At 45.4% G+C, this 21,250-nt stretch overlaps 1 protein-coding gene across 1 annotated transcript in view; it reads right to left on the reverse strand.

Annotated features, from left to right (window-relative positions):
* Positions 1-21,250, reverse strand: part of JHY (junctional cadherin complex regulator) — a 443,466-nt gene that overhangs the window by 293,938 nt on the left and 128,278 nt on the right. The window contains exon 3 of the mRNA XM_078681831.1: positions 20,459-21,098. Within this exon, the coding sequence (XP_078537957.1) occupies positions 20,459-21,098 (640 nt within the window). The remainder of the gene's footprint in view (positions 1-20,458; positions 21,099-21,250) is intronic.

Raw genomic sequence — 21,250 nt, forward strand, 5'->3', positions numbered from 1 at the left:
GATCCCCCAGATGAGCTCCCCAACCTAAAATGGAGGCATCCATTATCACTGTGGTCACCGGAGAAGGAGGTTGAAACAGCTTCCCTTGAGACAGGTTGTCTGCAACACTCCACCATAACAGCTCAGCTGCAGTGTCTCTGGATATCCTGACCACCTCCTCTGGATCTCTGTTGTGTTAAAAACATTGCCTGAGAAGGCACCACTGGAGGGACCTCATGTGCCAGCGTGCATTGTTGACCAACATTATGCAGGAAGAGAAAAGACCGAACAGGCGCAAGACCTTCAGGACTGGAACAACCACTCCATTGTGAAAAAGCGGAGTCATAGCCTGAATATCAAGAATCCTCTACAAAGGCGAGAAGACACGACTCACGGTAGTGTCCAGTATTTCCCCCATGAACAGGTTGCACTGAGAGGGCACCAGGTGAGATTTGGGTATGTTTATCAAAAAACCCAAGTCGAACAACAGACGAACAAGTTACTTACCTTTGGTAACACTTTTTCTGGTGGATACAGTATCTGCCTGTGGATTCCTCACCTTGTGAATATACCCTGCGCCAGCAGCATTTGGAAATTCTTTGTAGCTCTCCATGCTGAAGAGGACGATGTCACAGAAGCATGGCTCCACTCGCGGCTCCGCTGACGTCACCAGAGCCATAAGAGAGCCTCGTCGGCATGACGACGTCAGTTCCACCCTTTTTCCGTGCCTTTGAGGCACACGGACGGACCGACACAAATAAATATACAGTATACACAGTAGACAATATTCAAACCAACACACACAGTGTGAAATCAATGCAGCAAAGCAAACAGAATAAAACCTTCCAATGAAAGTAACAGATAGAAATTGCCAACTTTGCAGGTATACAAGGGTGGAAAACGGGGAGGTGGGTGGGTCAGTGAGGAAGCCACAGGCAGATACTGTATCCACCAGAAAAAGTGTTACCGAAGGTAAGTAACTTGTTCTTCTGATGGATACATCTGCCAGTGGATTCCTCACCTTGTGAATAGAGTCCCACAGCAGTCCCCACTCCCGGAGGAGGGTGTCCACCCTTCTATACCAAAAAGTCCTGTAGGACGGAACGCGCAAGGTGTCCGTCCCTCCTCACCTCGGAATCTAAGCAGTAATGCTTTGCGAAAGTGTGGAGGAAAGCCCAAGTTGCCGCTTTACAAATGTCCTCCACAGGAACACCCCTAGATAAGGCAAATGTATAAGACTTTGCTCTGGTAGAGTGAGCTCTTATACCCTCTGGAGGATCCTTACTGGCCAAATAGTAACAGATCTTGATGCACAAGATAATCCATCTGGAAAGGGTGCGCTTGTGCACCGCTCTGCCTTTCCTGCAGCCAATGAAGCCCACGAAGAGCTGGTCATCCACACGAAAGTCTTTAGTTCTATCGAGGTAGAAACTCACCGCCCTTTTAGGGTCCAAGCCGTACAGCCGCTCCTCGTCCTTGGAAGGGTGAGGGGGAGGATAGAAGGTAGGAGGGGTAATGGACTGCCCCAGATGGAAGGGAGTTACCACCTTAGGCAGAAAAGCAACCCTGGTCCTGAGTACCATTCTTTCAGCTTGAATGTTCAAGAACGGGGGTTTCTAATTTAGAGTTTGAAGCTCACTTACCCTCCTATCCGAGGTAATGGCAACAAGAAACAGTGTTTTAAAAGACAACAGTCTCAAAGGACACTTGTGCAAGGGCTCAAATGAAGAACCCATCAAGTAGGTTAAGACAAGATTTAAGTCCCATTGAGGCACAATAAATTGAGTGGGTGGAAATTTGTTGGTAAGGCCCTTAATGAACCGTAACACAATAGGTGATTTAAACAAGGACGGCTGATCCGGCAAGCAAAGGTACACCGACAAACCCGATAAATAGCTCTTCACAGTAGCCACAGCAAAGCCTTGCTGAGCTAGAGAGAGAGCAAACTGAAGGATGTTGGATAAACGAGCCCTCAAAGGGTCAATAGACTTCTCCCCACACCAACGGACAATTTTGGACCACCTATAGGAATAGAATGGTGGAGTGATGCCTGGCCGATAGTATAACGTCCACCACGTCAGGCGGGAGAGAGAAACAATTCAGGTTGCCACATTCAATCTCCAGGCATGAAGGTGTAAGCTCTGAAGGTGGGGGGTGTAGAACCTGCCCCTCAGACTGCGAGAGAGGTCTGCCCTGAGAGGGAGACGGAGCGGAGCGGAGGGTGCGACGAGAGGTGAAGTAGATCTGTGTACCACACCCTTCTTGGCCAATCCGAGAGCGATCAAAATGACTTGGGCCCGGTCTTGGCAAATCTTCCTCAGAACCCGAGGAATCAAGGGTATGGGAGGAAACGCGTAAAGGAGTTGAGAGCTCCAACTCAACTGAAACGCGTCCCCCAAAGCTCCCCGCATCGGATACTGGAGACTGCAGAATGACGGGCAGTGAGCGTTCTCGCGAGTGGCAAACAGGTCCACCTGAGGAGTTCCCCACTTCCGAAAGACGTAACGAACCACCTCCGGATGAAGCCTCCACTCGTGGTCAGCAGAAAACTGCCGACTTAGACTGTCTGCATGCACGTTCAGAAATCTGGCCAGATGATTTGCCATCAGACAAATCTGATGGTCCTGAACCCAGGACCAGAGACACAGAGCCTCTCTGCAGAGACCCTGTGACCCCACTCCTCCCTGCTTGTTGACATATAACATTGCGGTAGTGTTGTCCGTCAGGACTTGAACCGACTGACCGCGAAGGGAAGGGAGGAAGACCTTGAGCTCCAAACGTATTGCCCGCACTCCAAAAGGTTGATGTGAAGCAACCTTTCCTCTGGAGACCAAAGACTCTTGATCTCCAGATCCCCCAGATGAGCACCCCTGTCAGGCTCCGATTCCGAAACTCCTCGGGGCCGTGAAGAAAGTCCTATACCCTCACCCACACGACGACCCTGAAGCCTGGGAATAAAACACAGGCCCCAGAAAAGTCCCGTGAGCGCGGGAAAGGAAGGGAACAGCGGGCAAGGAGATCTGAAACGACAAAGACAGATATTTAGAACAACCCCCCCTTTTGTCTCTACACTGATATCTATGCTCTATTCCTCTAAGCTTGTATGAGTGTAGTTATATCCCCCTACCTGAAAAGGAAAAGTATAGGTTCTTTAAATACAGGAGCACAGGCACAGGGGTTTACCAGGGGCTGTCACCAGCTAGAAGAAAACAAGGAACAACACACCATGAACCTACACCTTGTTTTGTGAGGGAGATGTATGCACTGGTTATCATAACGTACATACCACAATAGTTCTGTGTGCTAATCTTGGTCACATGCTCCCTCTGATCAAGTACCCCCTGTTGAGTCTCCTCTAAACTGAAGGAAATAAGGTAATAACGTTGTGCAAGAAAATCATAAGAAATACGTGAGGTTAATTCACCATATCACACTCCTTCCATAAACAAAGAATAAAGTTCACATTATTATAGTCTTTGCACTTCTTGAAGTATCCTGCGAGAAACTCGCCCGGCAATATGATTCCAAATTGCCAAAGAAATCCCTCAGGCGAATGAAGTGAGACTACAAGTAATAGAATACCAAGCAATAAGTTATCTCCCAATGTTTGTTTTGGCCGGGAAATATCGCTTTCCTCCTGCACAGAGAAAGCGAGTCTTCCTCTTCCAACAGGGGAAAACAAATGATAACGCTGCTGAGCGGGGAATCCAAACACACCAAAAAGTCTACACGCAGCCGCGTGTACTTCCGAAAGCGGGAAATCTGACACGCACTCGGTCCACTCCGAGAGCGCATGCCAGCAAGAACACAAAGATTGTACTCACGATTTCATCTGTTAAGCCCCTTCTTACCGACCAAACAATTCACACAGCAAGAATTATCGGCACCGTCTGTCTACTGCTGCCGGTATTTAAATCCTGCATCAGCGGAGCTCACGTCACCACGCAGCGTTACCGCTAAGGTTCCTGGGTAACGTAGTCTTTGGGAATTAAGGGCTGTCTATACCACGCATCTCGCGGACAGCGGCACCACAGAGCGCCGATCGTGACAGTACATCCCCCCTCACAAGGGGCGCTGTCCAGCAGCAGGTTTAGAAGGAAACTCAGCATGGAAACGAGCGACAAGCCGAGGTGCGTGAACCAAACCCACCGGCTCCCACGAGTTCTCCTCTGGGTCAAACCCTTTCCAGGCAATCAGATACTGCAGATGCCCCCTCACCCGCCTGGAGTCAAGAACCTTGCGTACCTCATACTCCTGATCCTGCTGCACCCAGATAGGCAGAGGAGCCCTGCGTACAGGTGCCACAGAGGGCTTCAGTAACGATACATGAAAAACAGGATGTATCTTGAAATGAGCAGGCAAACGCAGCCTCACAGACACAGGATTCACTCTGCCCACCACCCGGTAAGGACCAATAAACCGAGGGTTAAACACACTATGTTTCCGAAACCTAATGTGCTTCGTAGACAACCATACAAGATCGCCCTTCTTATACTCAGGACACGGCCTACGATGTTTGTCAGCCTGTATTTTGTACCTCACCTTAACTTGAGCTAGATTACGCCGCGTCGCCAATAGTATTCGGCGAATGCGTGATAATCTAGCCCTGACGTCTGGCAGCCTGACCGAATCGTTCGGGAGCACCAAGGGATTCACCCTAGGATGATGACCGTACGAACTGATGAAGGGTGAGTGCTGTGTGGAAGAGTGTTGAGTACTGTTGTAAGCAATTTCCGCCACCCACAGCCAATCCACCCAGGAGTCTGTATCAGCCTGCACATAGCAACGGAGGTATTGCTTTAGGGTTTGATTTAACCTCTCCGTTTGGCCATCCGTTTGAGGGTGAAAGCTAGTGGACAGAGAAGATGTTATATGAAGAGCAGCACACCAGACTTTCCAGAAGTGAGCAGTAAATTGAGCCCCTCTATCGGAAACTATGACCCTCGGGAGGCCGTGTAACCGCACCACATGTTCCAACAGCAACTGGGCCAGACGACCTGCCGTAGGGACTTGTTCACATGCTATAAAGTGTCCCATTTTTGTGAGATAGTCCACTACCACCAAGATGGTCGTTTTGCCTTGGTCTTTCGGGAGTCCAACTATAAAATCCACCGAAAAGCTTTCCCATGGCTCACCAGGTGTGGGCAATGGTTTCAAATATCCCTGAGGTGGTTGACGGTCTGACTTCATTCGGGCACATTGCATACAGTCTTTTCCCCATTGACACAGATCGAGTCGTATTGAGGGCCACCAGAATTGTCTCAATGCTTTCTCAAGCGTTTTCACGTATCCCATGTGGCCTGCACTAGGCGACTCGTGGCACCAAGAAAACACTGTTTTTTGCAGGGATTTCGTGGGGACCAGTACTTGCGTTCCTTTCATGGCCACCCCCTGTTTCATTTTCCACTCTGGATGATAACGAAGCCAGGTTCTCCAAACACAGGATTGAATTCCGGTTCGCACTGCTTGTAGAAAGTCTCGAGATTGAGCCATGCACACCACTTTGGAGGGATCGATGATGGAACGATTCTGTGCTGTAGCATGTAAAGCGGGATTCTCTTGTCTGGTCAGCGCATCCGCCTTTTTATTGTTGATACCTGGCCTGTACGTAACAAGAAACCTGAATTCCTCAAAGAACATCATCCAGCGTAATTGTCTGGGAGTAAGATGGCGGGCAGATCGCATAAACTGCAAGTTATGATGGTCCGTATAGACGGTGACTAGATGTGTGGCTCCCAATAACCAGTGTCTCCACTCCACGAATGCATCCCGTATGCCCAGCAGCTCTTTCTCGGCTATGGTGTAATTTATCTCGGAGGGACTAAGTTTCCGTGACATGAATGCAATAGGATGCATGGTTCCAGTAGTTTCATTCCTCTGTGACAAAACCGCTCCTAATGCAACTTCGGAGGCGTCTGCTTCCACCACAAAGGGTAAATCCGGATTGGCATGCGTCAAAACTGGAGCACTGGTAAACGCAGCCTTTAGTCCATCGAATGCCCCTTGTGCTTCCGCCCCCCATAGAAATGGAACGTTTTTTCGTGTAAGACGAGTCAGGGGAGTTACCAAGGCAGAAAACCCCGTATAAAACGTCTATAAAAGTTAGCGAAGCCTAAGAGGCATTGTATGTCCTTGACGTTACAGGGACGGGGCCAGTCCTTTAAAGCTTTCACTTTTCTTTCCGCCATCACCTGACCTGACGGAGTAAGCATCACCCCAAGGAATTCGACGGTGGTCACGTGGAACTCACATTTCGTGATCTTGCAGTATAGATGATGATGGAGCAAGGCCTGTAACACCTGGCTCACATGGAATGGATGTTCCTCCGTTGAGTCTGAGTATACCAAGATATCGTCGATATACACGACTACAAATCGATCCAGAAAATCTCTCAGCACCTCATTCAAAAAAAATTGAAAGGCGGCGGGGGCGTTACAAAGCCCGAAGGGCATCACCCTATACTCAAACAGCCCATACCGCGTCTTGAATGCCGTCTTCCATTCGTCCCCAGATCTTATTCGGACGAGGTGGTACGCTCCCCTCAAATCAAGCTTGGTATACACCTTGGCAGATCTCACCTGTTCTAACAAAACAGGGATCAGTGGTAACGGGTACTGGTTCTTAATGGTGATAGAATTCAAGGCACGATAGTCGATGCAACATCGTTTGTCGCCATTTGCTTTCGGGATAAAGAACAAAGGCGACGACGCAGGGGATCTTGAAGGTCGTATATACCCATTTGCCAGATACTTGTCTAAATAAGCACGTAGATACTCGTTCTCAGGCACCGTGAGAGCGTACAGTCTTCCATTTGGTACAACCACACCTGGTATGAGGTCGATCCGGCAGTCGTAGGATCGATGTGGTGGAAGATCCTCGGCTTGTGTATCACTAAACACCTTTTCGAACGCTGCGTAACAAGAGGGCAGTACCACTTCCTTCTCTTCAGCAGTGGCGATGCTATGAAAAGAGCCCAAAACCCGGGACGGGACGTCAGACCCCAATAGACACTTTTCTTTGCAGTAATCAGACCCAAAACTGATCGTTTTCGTCGTCCAATGTATGTGTGGTTCATGACGCTGAAGCCACGGAAGCCCCAATATGATTCCATATTGCGGGGCCTGGATAATGCTGAAGGATAATGTCTCATAGTGTATCCCCTTATAGCCGAGCAAATACTCCGGCGTATGGTATAATTCGCTCCCATCCACTGCATATACCATTTCTGGTGTCTTCTTGGTAATGAGTGGGATTCCCAGCCGTTCTGCCTCCACATAGTCCATGAAACATCCAGTAGCCCCGGAGTCCACCATTGCATTAACTTCTTTCTCTTCGGATTCCACGAACAGAGACATCTCCAAAAACACATGGCTCCTTTCCTGATTACCTCCAGGTGCAATGGAAGGGATTATTATCCTACTTGAGGGGTCCCCTTCTTTCATCCTCAAGCATGGGAGTTTTCCGACGGCTTGTCAGTTGCACCAGCTGCAGCTTGACCAGGTCTAATTCTTCCATAAACAAAGAATAATGTTCACATTATTATAGTCTTTGCACTTCTTGGAGTATCCTGCGAGAAACTCGCCCGGCAATATGATTCCAAATTGCCAAAGAAATCCCAAGGCGAATGAAGTGAGACTACAAGTAATAGAATACCAAGCAATAAGTTATCTCCCAATGTTTGTTTTGGCCGGGAAATATCGCTTTCCTCCTGCACAGAGAAAGCGAGTCTTCCTCTTCCAACAGGGGAAAACAAACGATAACGCTGCTGAGCAGGGAATCCAAACACACCAAAAAGTCTACACGCAGCCGCGTGTACTTCCGAAAGCAGGAACTCTGACACGCACTCGGTCCACTCCGAGAGCGCGTGCCAGCAAGAACACAAAGATTGTACTCACGATTTCATCTGTTAAGCCCCTTCTTACCGACCAAACAATTCACACAGCAAAAATTATCGGCACCGTCTGTCTACTGCTGCCGGTATTTAATTCCTGCATCAGCGGAGCTCACGTCACCACGCAGCGTTACCGCTAAGGTTCCTGGGTAACGTAGTCTTTGGGAATTAAGGGCTGTCTATACCACGCATCTCGCGGACAGCGGCACCACAGAGCGCCGATCGTGACAACCCCAACCTAAAGTGGATGCATCCGTTATCACTGTGGCCACCGGTGGAGGTAGATGGAAGGTCTTTCCCTGAGACAGATTGCCCTCCACGCCCCACCAAGACAGATCCGGTGCAGCTTCTCTGGAGAACCTGACTGACTACCTGAGATCTCAGTTGTGGTGATAGCACTGCCTGTGGAGGCACCACTGTAGCGCCCTCATGTGCCTGAGTGCATGGTTGACCAACAGAATGCAGGAAGCAAACAGACAGAGAGACGAATGACCTTCAGGTTTGGAAAGACCGCTCCATTGTAGAACAAAGGGATCATTTCCTGAATGTCGAGAATCCTTTGTGGAGGTGGGATTGCTCGACACACAGTAGTGTCCAGTACCGTCCCTATGAAAAGGTTGCGCTGAGAGGGCACCAGGTGGGACTTGGGCATGTTTATCGAGAAACCCAATATGTTAACAGCTGGGTTGTCACTTGCAGATGATGAAGCACCTTCTCTGGTGACTCAGCTTTGAGCAGCCAGTCGTCCAGATAGGGGAAAACGGGAATCCCCAATCTCCTGAGATGGGCTGCCACCACTGCCATCACCTTGGTGAAGACTCGAGGTGCAGTAGTAAGACCAAACGGGAGAACCACAAACTGATAGTGTTGCGACCCCACGTAAAATGGAGATACTTCCTGTGCAACTTCAGGATTGGAATATGAAAATACGCATCCTGCAAGTCGATGGACACCATCCAGTCCTCCTGCTGCAGCGCTTGAAGAATCTGAGCAAGGGTGAGCATCTTGAACTTCTCCTGCTTCAGAAAAAGGTTCAAGATCCTAAGATCCTGGATTGCACGTAACCTGCCATCCTTCTTGGGTATCAGGAAATACCGGAAGTAGCATCCCTGACCTCTTTCCTGCTCTGGAACCACCTTTAGCGCACCTTTTTTCAATAATGTTAAGACTTCCTCCTGCAGGAATAGAAGGTGGTCCTCCGAGCAAGCCCCTTGGCAAGGAGGGTAATTTGGAGGGAATTTCCGAAAGGGAAGAGCATACCCATTTTCCACAAGATTTAGAACCCAAAGGTTTATAGTAACCAATTCCCAATATTGCAGAAAATGGGTAAGCCGACCCCCCACAGGACCAACTTGATCCAGAATGGTGGATCTAGGGCTGCTTTGCTGTAGCAAGAGTGGGAGAGGTAGAGGAGGAGGGCTGATGACCTTGTGGACGACCTCTGTTCTTGCCTCTGTAGGTCTTATACAGGGTATTTTGCTGCTGCTGAGGCTGCCTGGAGATACGAAAGGACGACCTTCCAAAACCTCTGCACCTCCTGTAAGAGGAACCCCTAGGCTGTGCCTGTAGGCCCAGAGACTTAGCTGTGGCTTTGCTGTCCTTGAACCTCTCCAAGGCTGCATCCGCTTATTCCAAAGAGCCCAGAACCATCGAAAGGGAGATCAATAAGTGTTGCCTGCACATCTGGAGAGAAATCCGATGACTTGAGCCAAGCACTTCTCCTTATGGCAACAGGGTCCACAGTGTCCAGGCCACTCCGAATAACCTGACGTGCAGCTGCTTGAGTGTCCGACAAGACCTCATTAAAATTCTGTCTGACAAATTAGGAGCAAGTTGTTTCGCTGAGTCCATTAAGGTATGAATGTAATGACCCAAAAGACAGGTGGCATTTGTGGACTTCAAGGCAATTCTAGCTGAGGAGAACACCTTTTTAGCCGACTGATCAAGCTTCTTTGATTCCCTATTTCCAGGGACTTGAGGAAAAGCCCCAGAAGATGTTTTAGAACATGCAGCTTGAACCACCAGGCTCTCAGGAGAAGGATGAGACGTTAGGAAGTCTGGATCCCCTGGAGCCGCCCTATACCTCCTAGCAACAGATTTAGAAACTGCTGGAGCTGAAAAGGGCTTACGCCAAAGGTGGGTAAGTCCCCGGTACAGATTCAGGCTGAGGCATTACCAGACTCGGGCCAACCGGCGCTGACAGTGGAGCCAATGGAGTCGAAGACACGTCAGGTACTGAAGCATCTTCCGCCGGAGATCGGGCCGGCGTCGGAGAGCGCGCCGGTGAAGCTTCGGGCGAAGCCGAGCGAGCAGGAGTACCCTGATTCGAACGAGAAGGAGAAGGAGAGACATAGTTCTTACAATGCCGATGAACTGGAGAAGTCGGCTTCAGAGTCACGTCCTTTCCCGAACGGCATCGAGAGCAGTGCCTCTTCTTCTTTTTGTGCTTCTTTGACTTCGAAGCATGACCCGACGTCGACTTCAAATCGCCTTTGTGAAGACCCGAGTTGCTGAAGTAAGACAGAACGGAAGGACTGCAAACTGGTAATGTTGAGACTCCACCGTAAATGGAGATACTTCTGTTGCGACTTCAGAATGGGAATATGAAAATACGCATCCTGTAAATTGATTGACAACATCCAGTTTTCCTGCTGCAATGCCACAAGAACCTGAGCTAGGGTCAACATTTTGAATTTTTCCTGCTTTAAGTAAAAACTCAAGATCCTGAGGACTAGGATCGGCCTCAAGCGACCGTCCTTTTTGTGAATCAGGAAGTACTGGAATAGCTTCCCTGACCCATTTCCTGTTCAGGAACCACCTCTATTGCACCTCTCTATAGCAAAGATTGAACCTCCTTCTGCAGTAGCAACAGGTGCACCTCAGCCCTGATGAGGGGGGTAAGGAGTGGGAAACTCCCGGAAGGGTAGGGCATACCCATTCTCCACGAGATTCAACACCCAGAGACCTGAAGTAACAGACCTCCAATTTTGTAGAAAATGGGATACCCGTCCCCCCACGGGAGCCACATTCTCTAGGATGGAGGAGCTTGACCTGCTTCCCTGCTGTACCAGTTGGAGGGGCGGAAGAGGAGAAGGAGACTTGCTGCCAAGCTGTGTCTCGCAGACGACCTCTACCTTTTCCTCTGTATGGCATGTACAGAGGGTTCGCTTGTTGCTGTTGTTGCGGCCGCTGCATTTTGGCTCGAAAGAAGAAAATCTTGAAGTTCTCAGAGTCGGAGACTGGGCCGGAGTCACCTGAGGCGAAGGGGAAGGAGAGACTTTGTACTTGCAATGAAGTCAGAGAACTGGAGACCCCCGACTTAGGTGTTTCATCTTTTGACGACTGACGTTGAGATCCATGGCGCTGCTTCTTTTTATGTTTCCTCGATGACTTTGAGGTGTGCAGAGGAGGTGACTTGGACCTGGATCTCGACCTCCTTCGACCTCTTTTCAGTTTTTTTGCTTGGCCATAAACAGCTTGGTCTCCCTCTCCTTTAAGGACTTGGGGTTCATGTGCCTGCCTGTTGAACCATAAACAATCTTCAGAGGGGGTCAGTAATCGACATCTGACCCGCATCTGACCCACACATTCCCTGCATGGCTTAAAACTGGACTTCTTCTGGGTAGTCATGATTGCATGCTACAATTACGCGAATCAAGAGTCCGTGACGACGGCGAGGAAAAAAAGGGAACTGACATCAGGACGATAACGAGTTCTTCTTATGGCTCAGATGATGTCACGCGGAGTTGCGTGCTGAACCATTCCATTGTGACATCCTCATCGACGTTGGAGAGCTATGGAGAAAAGTTTCAGTGGAATGCTGTGCTTGAGGGTAATTCAAACGGTGAGAATCCACAGGTAGATCTATCCATCAGAAACCAGTCTTCTCTTCTCGGTTGGACGCCAGGAGCTAGAACACAAATCCTTGTCTGATTAGAGCTACCCCCCTCTCCAGCTGTACTGGAAATTGAATAAATACTGGATCTTTTGGACTTGTATTTTGAAGTATTCTTGACCAATGGTGTCCGAGAGGGGACGCAAACAGTAATGAATGGAGGAGGCTGCAAGCCACAAAGATGAGGAAGCAACTGCGGGGTAAGCAGTGACATATTGATGACAGAGTACAGGCCAGGTGGCTCAATTCAGTTCAAAGCACAAAATGCTGTAAAATTGAACTGAGGGCCAGGATCAAGTCTCGGCATTGGTTCAACATCCTGTGATTCTGAGCAAATAACCAAATTGCCCAGTGCTTAGCCAAAAAATAAAATACAAATGAATGTAAAGTTGTTTAATGTGTCTCTGTGCCTAAATAAAGAAAGTAAATAAAAAACACAAACGTAATGTAACTGAGCCCATGTTCAGTGCTCCAACACCTTTGTGTCGAGGTTGCGCTAGAGGGGAAGAAGCACCAGGCACAAGGGGGAGTGGGAGGGGGGGAAGACAAGAAATAGTACCTTAATCATAGGGTGATCAGTGGACAGCCACTAGTTAAGTTTATTTAATTTGTGCTTCGTCCATGCTACACTGAAGGAACGGAACTGACTGAACGGCCTGTGATGCCCAATTAAAAGGTTGCATTGAAGAGTGAAGAGGAAGCGAACCAATGGTAAGCAAGGGCGGGCTTCAAGCCATATACTGTGTGCAACATCCCTCGCAGCAAACAGCCCATTCGCGCTGTTTGACGAGACCTAAAAATAGCTTTGTCAATCAGAACTAGAGTATTTTAGTCTCACATTCTACCAGCATTCTTTGTTTTTTAGATACAAATGGACTTATTTAGAGTTGAGCAGGTTAAGGGGCATCTGCATCAAAGTGGCTGAAGTTCTGTCCGGCGTATTAAGCATTCATTGATGTCAATGGTACCGTAAATAGCTTCTTTTGGCGATTTGTCCCACTCTGCCAGTCAAAATAAGGCTGAAAGTAATCAATTCAAAAGTAGTGAAGCCATAAAGAACTGGCAAGCCCAAGTTCCCTAAAAAATCGATTGACATTGACCACCATTACTTTAGCAGAATCTATACTTCAGTGTTCCTTTAAGGAAAAAGTAGCATTGCTTTCACTTGAATTCTGGCCCTCTCAGTAATAATATTTTGAATTAATCTGCTGCTGGAACTGCACACAAGTGTGTAGTATCCGGCTGGATACATTCTAGTGTTTCCCCAATGATGTGCATACACTATACACCCACCCACCCCAGCCGTCACCAGTCAGGTGACCCTGACAATAAAGGGGCCCAGCGCACGTACTCTGGGGCCAGTTATCCACCCTAACCAACTGTGTCTGTGTGCTCTGTATACGAGTATGTGGGCCTAGCGCCGCCAAACTCTACAAAGTGAAAACTGAATTTCTTCTCAGCATTCCCAATTTTAAGCAACTGACGCAAAAGAAGGTAAAGGTAATTCTGCCCATGGACACACAACTCGATCTATTGAAATTAACTGGATTTTATCCACGTCGTTCGAATTAAAGTACCACTTAGCTATTTCTCCACAACTCTTGAGGGTGAAACGCAAACATGAGAAAAGAAATCAATATCCTTTAATGAAGTGAAAAAAGATCCCGATTTTTAAAGTTAAACACGAATAGAGTAGCACATTTTCCAAACACGTTTGTCAGACGTCTTTGCAAACATTGCAATAACGGGACAAGTCGCGTTACTTGTTATCAACATATGCCTGCTCCACAAAGTCAAGCAATTCACATTATGCAAAATAAAGAAAAAAGTTGAAACATAAAGGCGATTCACACAGAAAAAAAATGTAAATAAAAGGCAAGACATGTGCGCCCTCTAGTGAGACTTTTTTGTTACAGCTGTTGAACTCTAAAAAAACATTGAAAACGCAACAAACAAATATAATGTAAATTCAGAAAAAATTAAGCATTTTATACAATTTGGCAGGTACATTTAAAACAAATTCTTAGAGACCTTTTCGGGTTCATGACTATGTTAACATGCATGTCAAAGTAATGTAAAGTGATCAACGTGTATCATGGAAACAAGAAAGAACATGGCCCGTTTAATGCAAATACAACAATAAAAATATGGTCCGTGTTATAAGACGTATTGTTGTATCTGCATTAAATGGTCCGTGCATTTTTTTACATGCTCACTTTATTCACTAGTGTGTATCGCACTAAAAAGAGCACCAAGCACAATGTTGTCACGTATATAAATTAAATGAAGATATTTCTTTATTATTTTGATCATCCCAGGTATTAGGGAACATTGTGTTTATAAATACTTGAAGACCCCAGATCTCTAGTGATACTCGGGTTCCCCTTGTTGCCATTAATTACTTTGCTATAAAAGGCAGCAGCAAGCAACACTGGTATAAGATCAGTCTGCTTGCATTTTGTTGTTTGGGGATGTCACTAAAATGTTGCTTCTTTTCTTTTGTTTTTTCTAGTTTTTTGCGCTTGAATTAAAGGTGCAGGGTATAGGAGCATGTTTGGTTTGATCGAATTATTTTATGCACTGGAGAAAATCTGGGAGCAGTAAATCATATTTGATTTTTTGGTGGTTTTAATTTTGTCACTGGTTCATGTCACGACTTGCCTCTAGGGATCTTCGCCAGTATGTACTATCACATATTCCCATTGCCCCAGAAGGGCTAAAACCCTTTGAAATGTCAGGTCACTTTGTTCACAAGTGGATACTGATAAGTAGTCAAAATCAAAGCAACCCACACTTTTAACATGCAATGCACGGTGGAGTGCAGGACAGGTACTAGTGAAAAGAATGTTGACACCCTGTGCAGGGGAAGAAACGAAGGCAGGCTTTCCACATGACAAAACAGCGTAATTGTTTTGCTTTGCTATTAGGTCACACATTGAGCTAAACCTTTCCTTTTAGCTAACTGCAACTGCTGGGGTTTTGAGCTCATACTTACAATGTTAACAGTACAATTCAAGTCCCAGAATACAAAGTGGAACTTGTTAAAAAATCAGGACTGACTTAAAGTGTGGCACATGACACTTGGCAGCAACATCATCACCATCACTCTCGTGTATAGGCAAATAGTGCAGCAAAGGGATGGCAAGCATGTGTTTTAAAATGCAAGACTACAAATTAGCCTACTGTAATTCAACATTTTAAACGTTCCACAAGGTATTATGCTGTTGGCAGAACTGAACAACCCTACAATGTCATAATACTTAACAGGAAGTAGGTTTATATCCGCACAAATGTGTCAAAGCTTTCAAAGTAACACTTTCTTACTTTCTTAATCCACTAATATTTCCACAATATATAAAACTCAATAAAAAAATAAAAAAATAGGCATGTAAATCAGACACAGTCCTGAGAAAGTGAGTATGAGAAACAATGAGATGTGAGAAGGCACTTATGAGAAAGTTAAAGAGTGCGAGAGTGCAATACACAGACTTCTATGTTTATCACGGTCTGCTATAGTTCCATTGGACACACTGCCAGTGGGAATACACTACATGCCCTACAATACTTCTCCTTAAAATTAATTATGTATATTATAACAATCATTGAAAAAATCAACATGTTTTATGAACACATATATTTTTGCGTGTTAGGCTGCTGAATAAACATCGATCAACACTCCTTTCGAAAAGCTTGGAAAACACTGGGAAAACGCCATTGGAATCCACAAAAATGAACACTGAAAACAGGAAAGCCTACATATAATGTTGGTTGTGTGGATATTATGGTGGTGGGTGTGTTGACCTCTGAAATTGATTGTGTTCACCTGTGATGACGTGTGTGTGGACCTATAACGTTTCTTGTGTTGACATCTGATGGTAGATGTGTTGTTGTATGATGTTGGTTGTGTAAATAAATGATGATTGTGTTACAGCATTATGTGTTATTGTGTATGCCATGGGTTTGCAGACATATGACAGGTGGTGTGTTGAATTATTATGGTGGCTATTTTGGTCTATGATGTGGACTATGTGGATCTATAATGGCTAGTGCATGAGCGTACAATGACGTTTTATTGGTAACATGAAATACATAAGTGCATGTATGGTGTATGATTATGCTTGTGCTATGGTGTGATAATGGATGTGTTGGTGTAGCATGTTGGTTATGTGGAAATATGATGCGGAAGTGTTGAGGTATGATGTTGGTGCATGATGGTGTTTGTGTGGACGTATAATGGTGTTTTAGGGCATGATGTGGGCTGTCTGGATTTGATGGTGAAATGTGTACACACCGCCTCTCCATAGAACCTCTGTGCGCCATTCTGACAAACCCTTGCAGCTCCTCTGTGTGTTTCTGAATCCCCTGCAGGACCTCTGTGTGTCCTCAGCTTTCCCTACAATTCTTAGCTCTGACCCAATTCATCTGCAGCCCCTCTATGTGCCCTCGTCCAACTGTAATCTGATGTCTACCTAGCCCCAACCCTGGTGGCTCTACGCAGCACTATCCCAAATACATGTAGCTCATGTGTGCCACCCTGCCTTGCCCCTGAAGCCATACATGTGGCCGCCGCATCCTCTGCATCCCTCTTTATGCCCTATCCCCTGCAGTCCCCCAGTAAGCCCTTGCTTTACTGAAACACCTTTGTACTGCCCTGCCCCACCCCTTCTGCCCCTCGAGGTTCCTGTCTGAAGCCCCTCTATGTGATCCCTTACTCATGCAGCCCCTCTATTTATACCCCGGAATACCCTACTACATCTGTTTAATGTGCCCACTTCCTCTGCAGCACTTCTCTGTGCTCCGGCTCTTCTCTAGGTGCCACCTCCCAGTAGCCATTCTGTTTGATCATGTCTCCTAGCAGCCCCAGTTGGCTGCCACGTCCTGTCATTGCAGCTCCTGTGCCTCCTGCACGTACATTTGGGAAAGGTGACAGATATGTTTTGTAACCCAAAAATTTAAGTCAGTTCTACTGGCCATGCCATTGACTTTTTCAAAAATATCTCCCAATGTTCATGAATATCATGATCATTGGGGTGGTTCGTTACTAATCCCCCCAAAAAAACAACCCTGATATTTGCGAACATCAAGATATATATATATTTGTTTTTTAATTGGCGGGGATTAATACAACCTCTAATAGGGGACATTACATGTTCATATCCCGTGTCTTGCCAAAGGGTGGGTGGATAGTTTAACAATTACTACCCTGCCTTGCTCACGGGCACAGGTTGTATGTGCCACCTTCCTCTACCAAAGAAGGCGCTCTCAAATTAAGTAACCCACTTGGCAGAAGGGTGTGGTAGGCAGGTGACCCTGCTTCATTGCCTGCATAATGTTTCAGGCTACAAAGTAGTAGCTGAACTGCCACCTGTCCCTATATCCTCTTCTCAATTCAGAACAGTGCACAGGGACATGTGTCAGCTGACTCAACTATCTATGGGCCCCACATTATTGTGTCGCATGGACCACGTGGAAGCCATCCACTTCTCCTTGGCCCACAATATTGTGAGGGCGGACAGCTGGTATCTGCTCCTGCACCTGTTCCGAACTGGTGCAGGAGCGGGCAGCAACTCACCTGCTTTTTGATTCTGTGTAAGTCCCACTTCACCTTTGGGCAAACGAGTGGGAAGAGGGTCCATTCCCTTTTCTCTTTTGCAAGTGGAGGCAGTGTCCCTCCCATGCACTTTTACCAGTGTGAGAGGGAAGGTGGCATCCCTCGTTCAAAGCCCTGCGGCAAGTTGAAGTAAGAAATTAACCTCAACCATCTTCAGGCAAAGGAGTATTCTGATTAGCCTCCAAGGCCCAAGCTAGGGAGCTCAGGAGCAAACGGGCATCTTCCTTTTCATTCTTGTGTCCCCCTAGCCTGTCAAACATCACATACAGATATCTATTAGTTGACAGGCTTACATGCCCATTCGAGAATATTGCAGCCTCAGTTTTTCCGCTAGGCTACTCTCTTTATTTTTCATGTTTTCTTTTGCTTTGCTCCCAATCTTTAAGAGCACTGTAGGAAAACACTTGTAAGTGTGCAGTGTGCAAGCACAGTGTTATGTGTGTGTTGTGTGTGCACACGTAGTTCCTACTGACCACCCATGTCCCTTTAAGTGCCCCTAAAGTTTTTGTAAAAAATAGACATACTTTGTTTGACATGTGCACTGGACACTGAGAATTTTGCCTTACAGCTCCAAAACAGATGAACACCTTTTCACCAAATTAGGGAAAGGCATTGAAGTCTTAAAGGAACTCCCATGTATTGGGACTGCGTGATGGCCTTTGACTACCATTGTTTTAATTTACTTTATTTATTGTAATTTACTCTATTTTGAATGTACGTTATCATTTTTTCTGCACTTGCATTTTGACTTATGATTTAATTCCATGTCTCCTTGCAGTTTCAAAGTGAGTGTGTTTCACAGAGTAGGACAGCCTTAGCCATGCTAGGAACAGAACGTGTGGATGTGCGTTTGAAGGCATGAGAGAGAGCAATGTGTGCAATATACTCCTCTGTTTCAGAGTGTAGTGTTATAGGCAGTGATGCCCAAATGTGCATTATGTTTTACATTGGAAAATTAAGAGTGAGGTGTTATAGGCAGTGGTACACAAATGTGCAATATGTGGTACATTGGGAAGTTTTATTAAGTTTTTACAATTGGCTTTGACATGCCCTCATGCCATCTTGAATTCTGACTCCTGAGTTTTGCACAGACAAGCAGGCCCCCAGGTTACTCGCAGTTAATTTAGGTTATTCTCGTTTAAGATTGTTTTCATCTTTGAAAGGTATTTTTGTACTTTTTGAAATGTTTTGTACTTTCGCAAACCAGTGCAAGATAAGGGAAACATGTAGTGTGGGAGCGCAGAAGAATACATGAGAAATCTTTTGCTTTTGGAATGATTGTGGGAGATTAGCCAACTCTGATAAGCTTCCTTGGTGCAGAGGCGGTCTTCTCTGAAACTTCTAGGTCATTGATAATATTATAAAACTGATGTCTCTTGACTTGGAAAAACTGGGTTCTCTTCCTGAGGGACGGACGCGTCCGCTCAGTGTTGCATTTCCCAGCTTGAGAAGTCTCTTTGGCCCCAGGATTGTTATTTGGGAGCCCCCAGTCGTGTGCGGGCTAAGATGAAGTTATTGCAGTCGGTGTTTTTTTTCTGATTATTGGTATTGTGATATGCGAGTGTGTCTGTGTGCACATTTAGTGGTTCTTGTTTATTGGCATTCACTTACATGTGTGTTATAATAGTCTGATGTATTCTATATACATATTTTATATGTTTCCATGCCTTCATTTGAAAGGATGTATTTCTTGTGTTTGGTTGCTTGCATTTAACAGTGTTTGCTTCTTGCAGAGGACGTCTAGTGTCATTATTATTACTTGCTTGTGTTCGATTTCTCTTGCATTTGATTTATGAATGCTCCATTATTATAATCTGCTTATGTTTTGCTCCATTATTATTATATGACTTGTAAGTGCTCATTATTTGTGTGTGTTTTGCCATAGTTATCTGCTTGTGTTTTATCTCATGCATTTGAACTTGTGAGTTTATTTTACTGACTGCATCTGCTAGGGAGTGCTGAATTGATTTTATTTGGGAGTGTAAAGCAAGACAAGTATCTAATGACCAAAAGCAAAGTGTGCCTAAAGATCTGGTGACCAGCTGTTCAACAGTTTTGCTGTTATGCATGCACAGAATTTTCCAATAAAAAATCTGTTTATATTGGTGACCACAAACATTTTTGGACCCCAGTTATAACTTTGAAACAATTTCTCCCATCCGCCCCAAATTTGGAACCTTTTCGAAATGCTCTGAAAGATTTTTTACTCTATCTTTGGCGCAGAGCGGTCGAAGGTGAACAAAGGTATCAATGAAATGAAAATCTGATTTCCTATGAAGTGGTGTGACAACCTTAACAACAGAGGTGTGGTGTTTAGTCTGCAAAAGACAAACATTTCCCAGACACAGCCAATAAACACATGGTGCACTGCGCACTAACAATGAATTTGGACGGGTCTGTATTTCTAGCATCAGAGGTAAAGGTCTAACAGAAAGACTTAACTAAAAATTGCCAAGCAACACACAAATCAAATGGAGAGTAAGCCCACTTCATAATTTCGTATATCAATTTCTCCGTGTCTCCATCTCTCTTCATGGCACATATGCCCCCTGAGTCTAGGAGCTACATCCAACTTCTGTAAGAGCTCTACCAAATCGCTCTACTTTGCTTGACAAATCTTGCACATCCAAGTCATCCAAAACCACAGAGAAGCCCTTGACCCGCACCTCGTTGACAATGAGAACTCTCCATTATACTTTACTCAACTCCTATGTCACTTTCAGAGTGACCAGCATCGCCAACACATTCATTCAAATGTCAAAAACAACAACAAATAACACGTGCTTGAGTTAGAGCAGGATTTTAACTATTGCAAATAAGCTGTGGATCAGACAATTTCTAGTGAAAGTAAACAGATATGGATTGCACTTCCTATATAACTCTATGCTGTAACAAAACATCTCTTTGTCAGAACTAAAATGAATAACCACATTTTTTTTAATTTGGGTACACTATCTGACAAGGAAAAAAACATCCTAAGGCAATTCAGTTAATAAATCTGAATTAAGAAAGTAAACGTTAGCACTATGAATTACATTTAAGGTGAGCAACACGAATACTCAATATACATAAAAAATCCTACCTCAACATGATCAACATCACATTTTGTTTTATTGAGAAGCCGAAGATATGAATCCTGTTTTGACTCAGGCATTCCCAGTGTAAGCTTATTTTTTTCTATAAAGTCTTTCCTTGGTAAAACGTGGTCCATTACTTGTTTCTGTTTATTCTTTTTTGTGTCCTGGTTCATTCCAACACCAGCACCATTTTGTTGCTTGTCACCACTCCCAACTGAAGACTGATCTATAGAGTCATCGGACTGGCTAAGAAAAAATCCATTGCGGATAGAGACATCTTCTTTATTATCACCTGGCAATTTCTTCCATTCCATACCATTTTCATGCAGTGAAAAATATTTGTTGCTGGCCACATTAAGTCTCTCATTTAAGAGAGACTTTGAGCTGCCAGACGAGGCAGAATCACTAATTTCAGAGGCCAGACGTGGCTGGTCCCTATCTACGTTTCGGTCTGTTTTTTTTCCAGGATAAATCTGAAATTCATGCCTCTTTGGTCCATTATTGCTTTCTTCTAAGTTCAATGTTTCCTCATCAGAGGAAAGGAAAAATCCCTCTTGGCCATCTTGAGGTCCTGAATTTTCAGTAGGCTTTCTTTTCCAATTAGGATTGTATCTTAGATCAGCATACTTGTCCACGTTGTGGTATCTGTTGCAAAAAAACGTAAGATTGAATTTTTAAAACAAAACTGGCACTCAGATATAAATTGTATATACACAATTCACTCACAAGATCAACTTTTTTAAAGTGTCCTAAAAAAGAAATCTGATAGAATAAAGCAGCTGCGTCAGAAATATTTT

This window comes from Lissotriton helveticus, chromosome 3_1 (genome assembly GCF_964261635.1).
Source record: "Lissotriton helveticus chromosome 3_1, aLisHel1.1, whole genome shotgun sequence".
Lineage (NCBI taxonomy): Eukaryota > Metazoa > Chordata > Amphibia > Caudata > Salamandridae > Lissotriton > Lissotriton helveticus.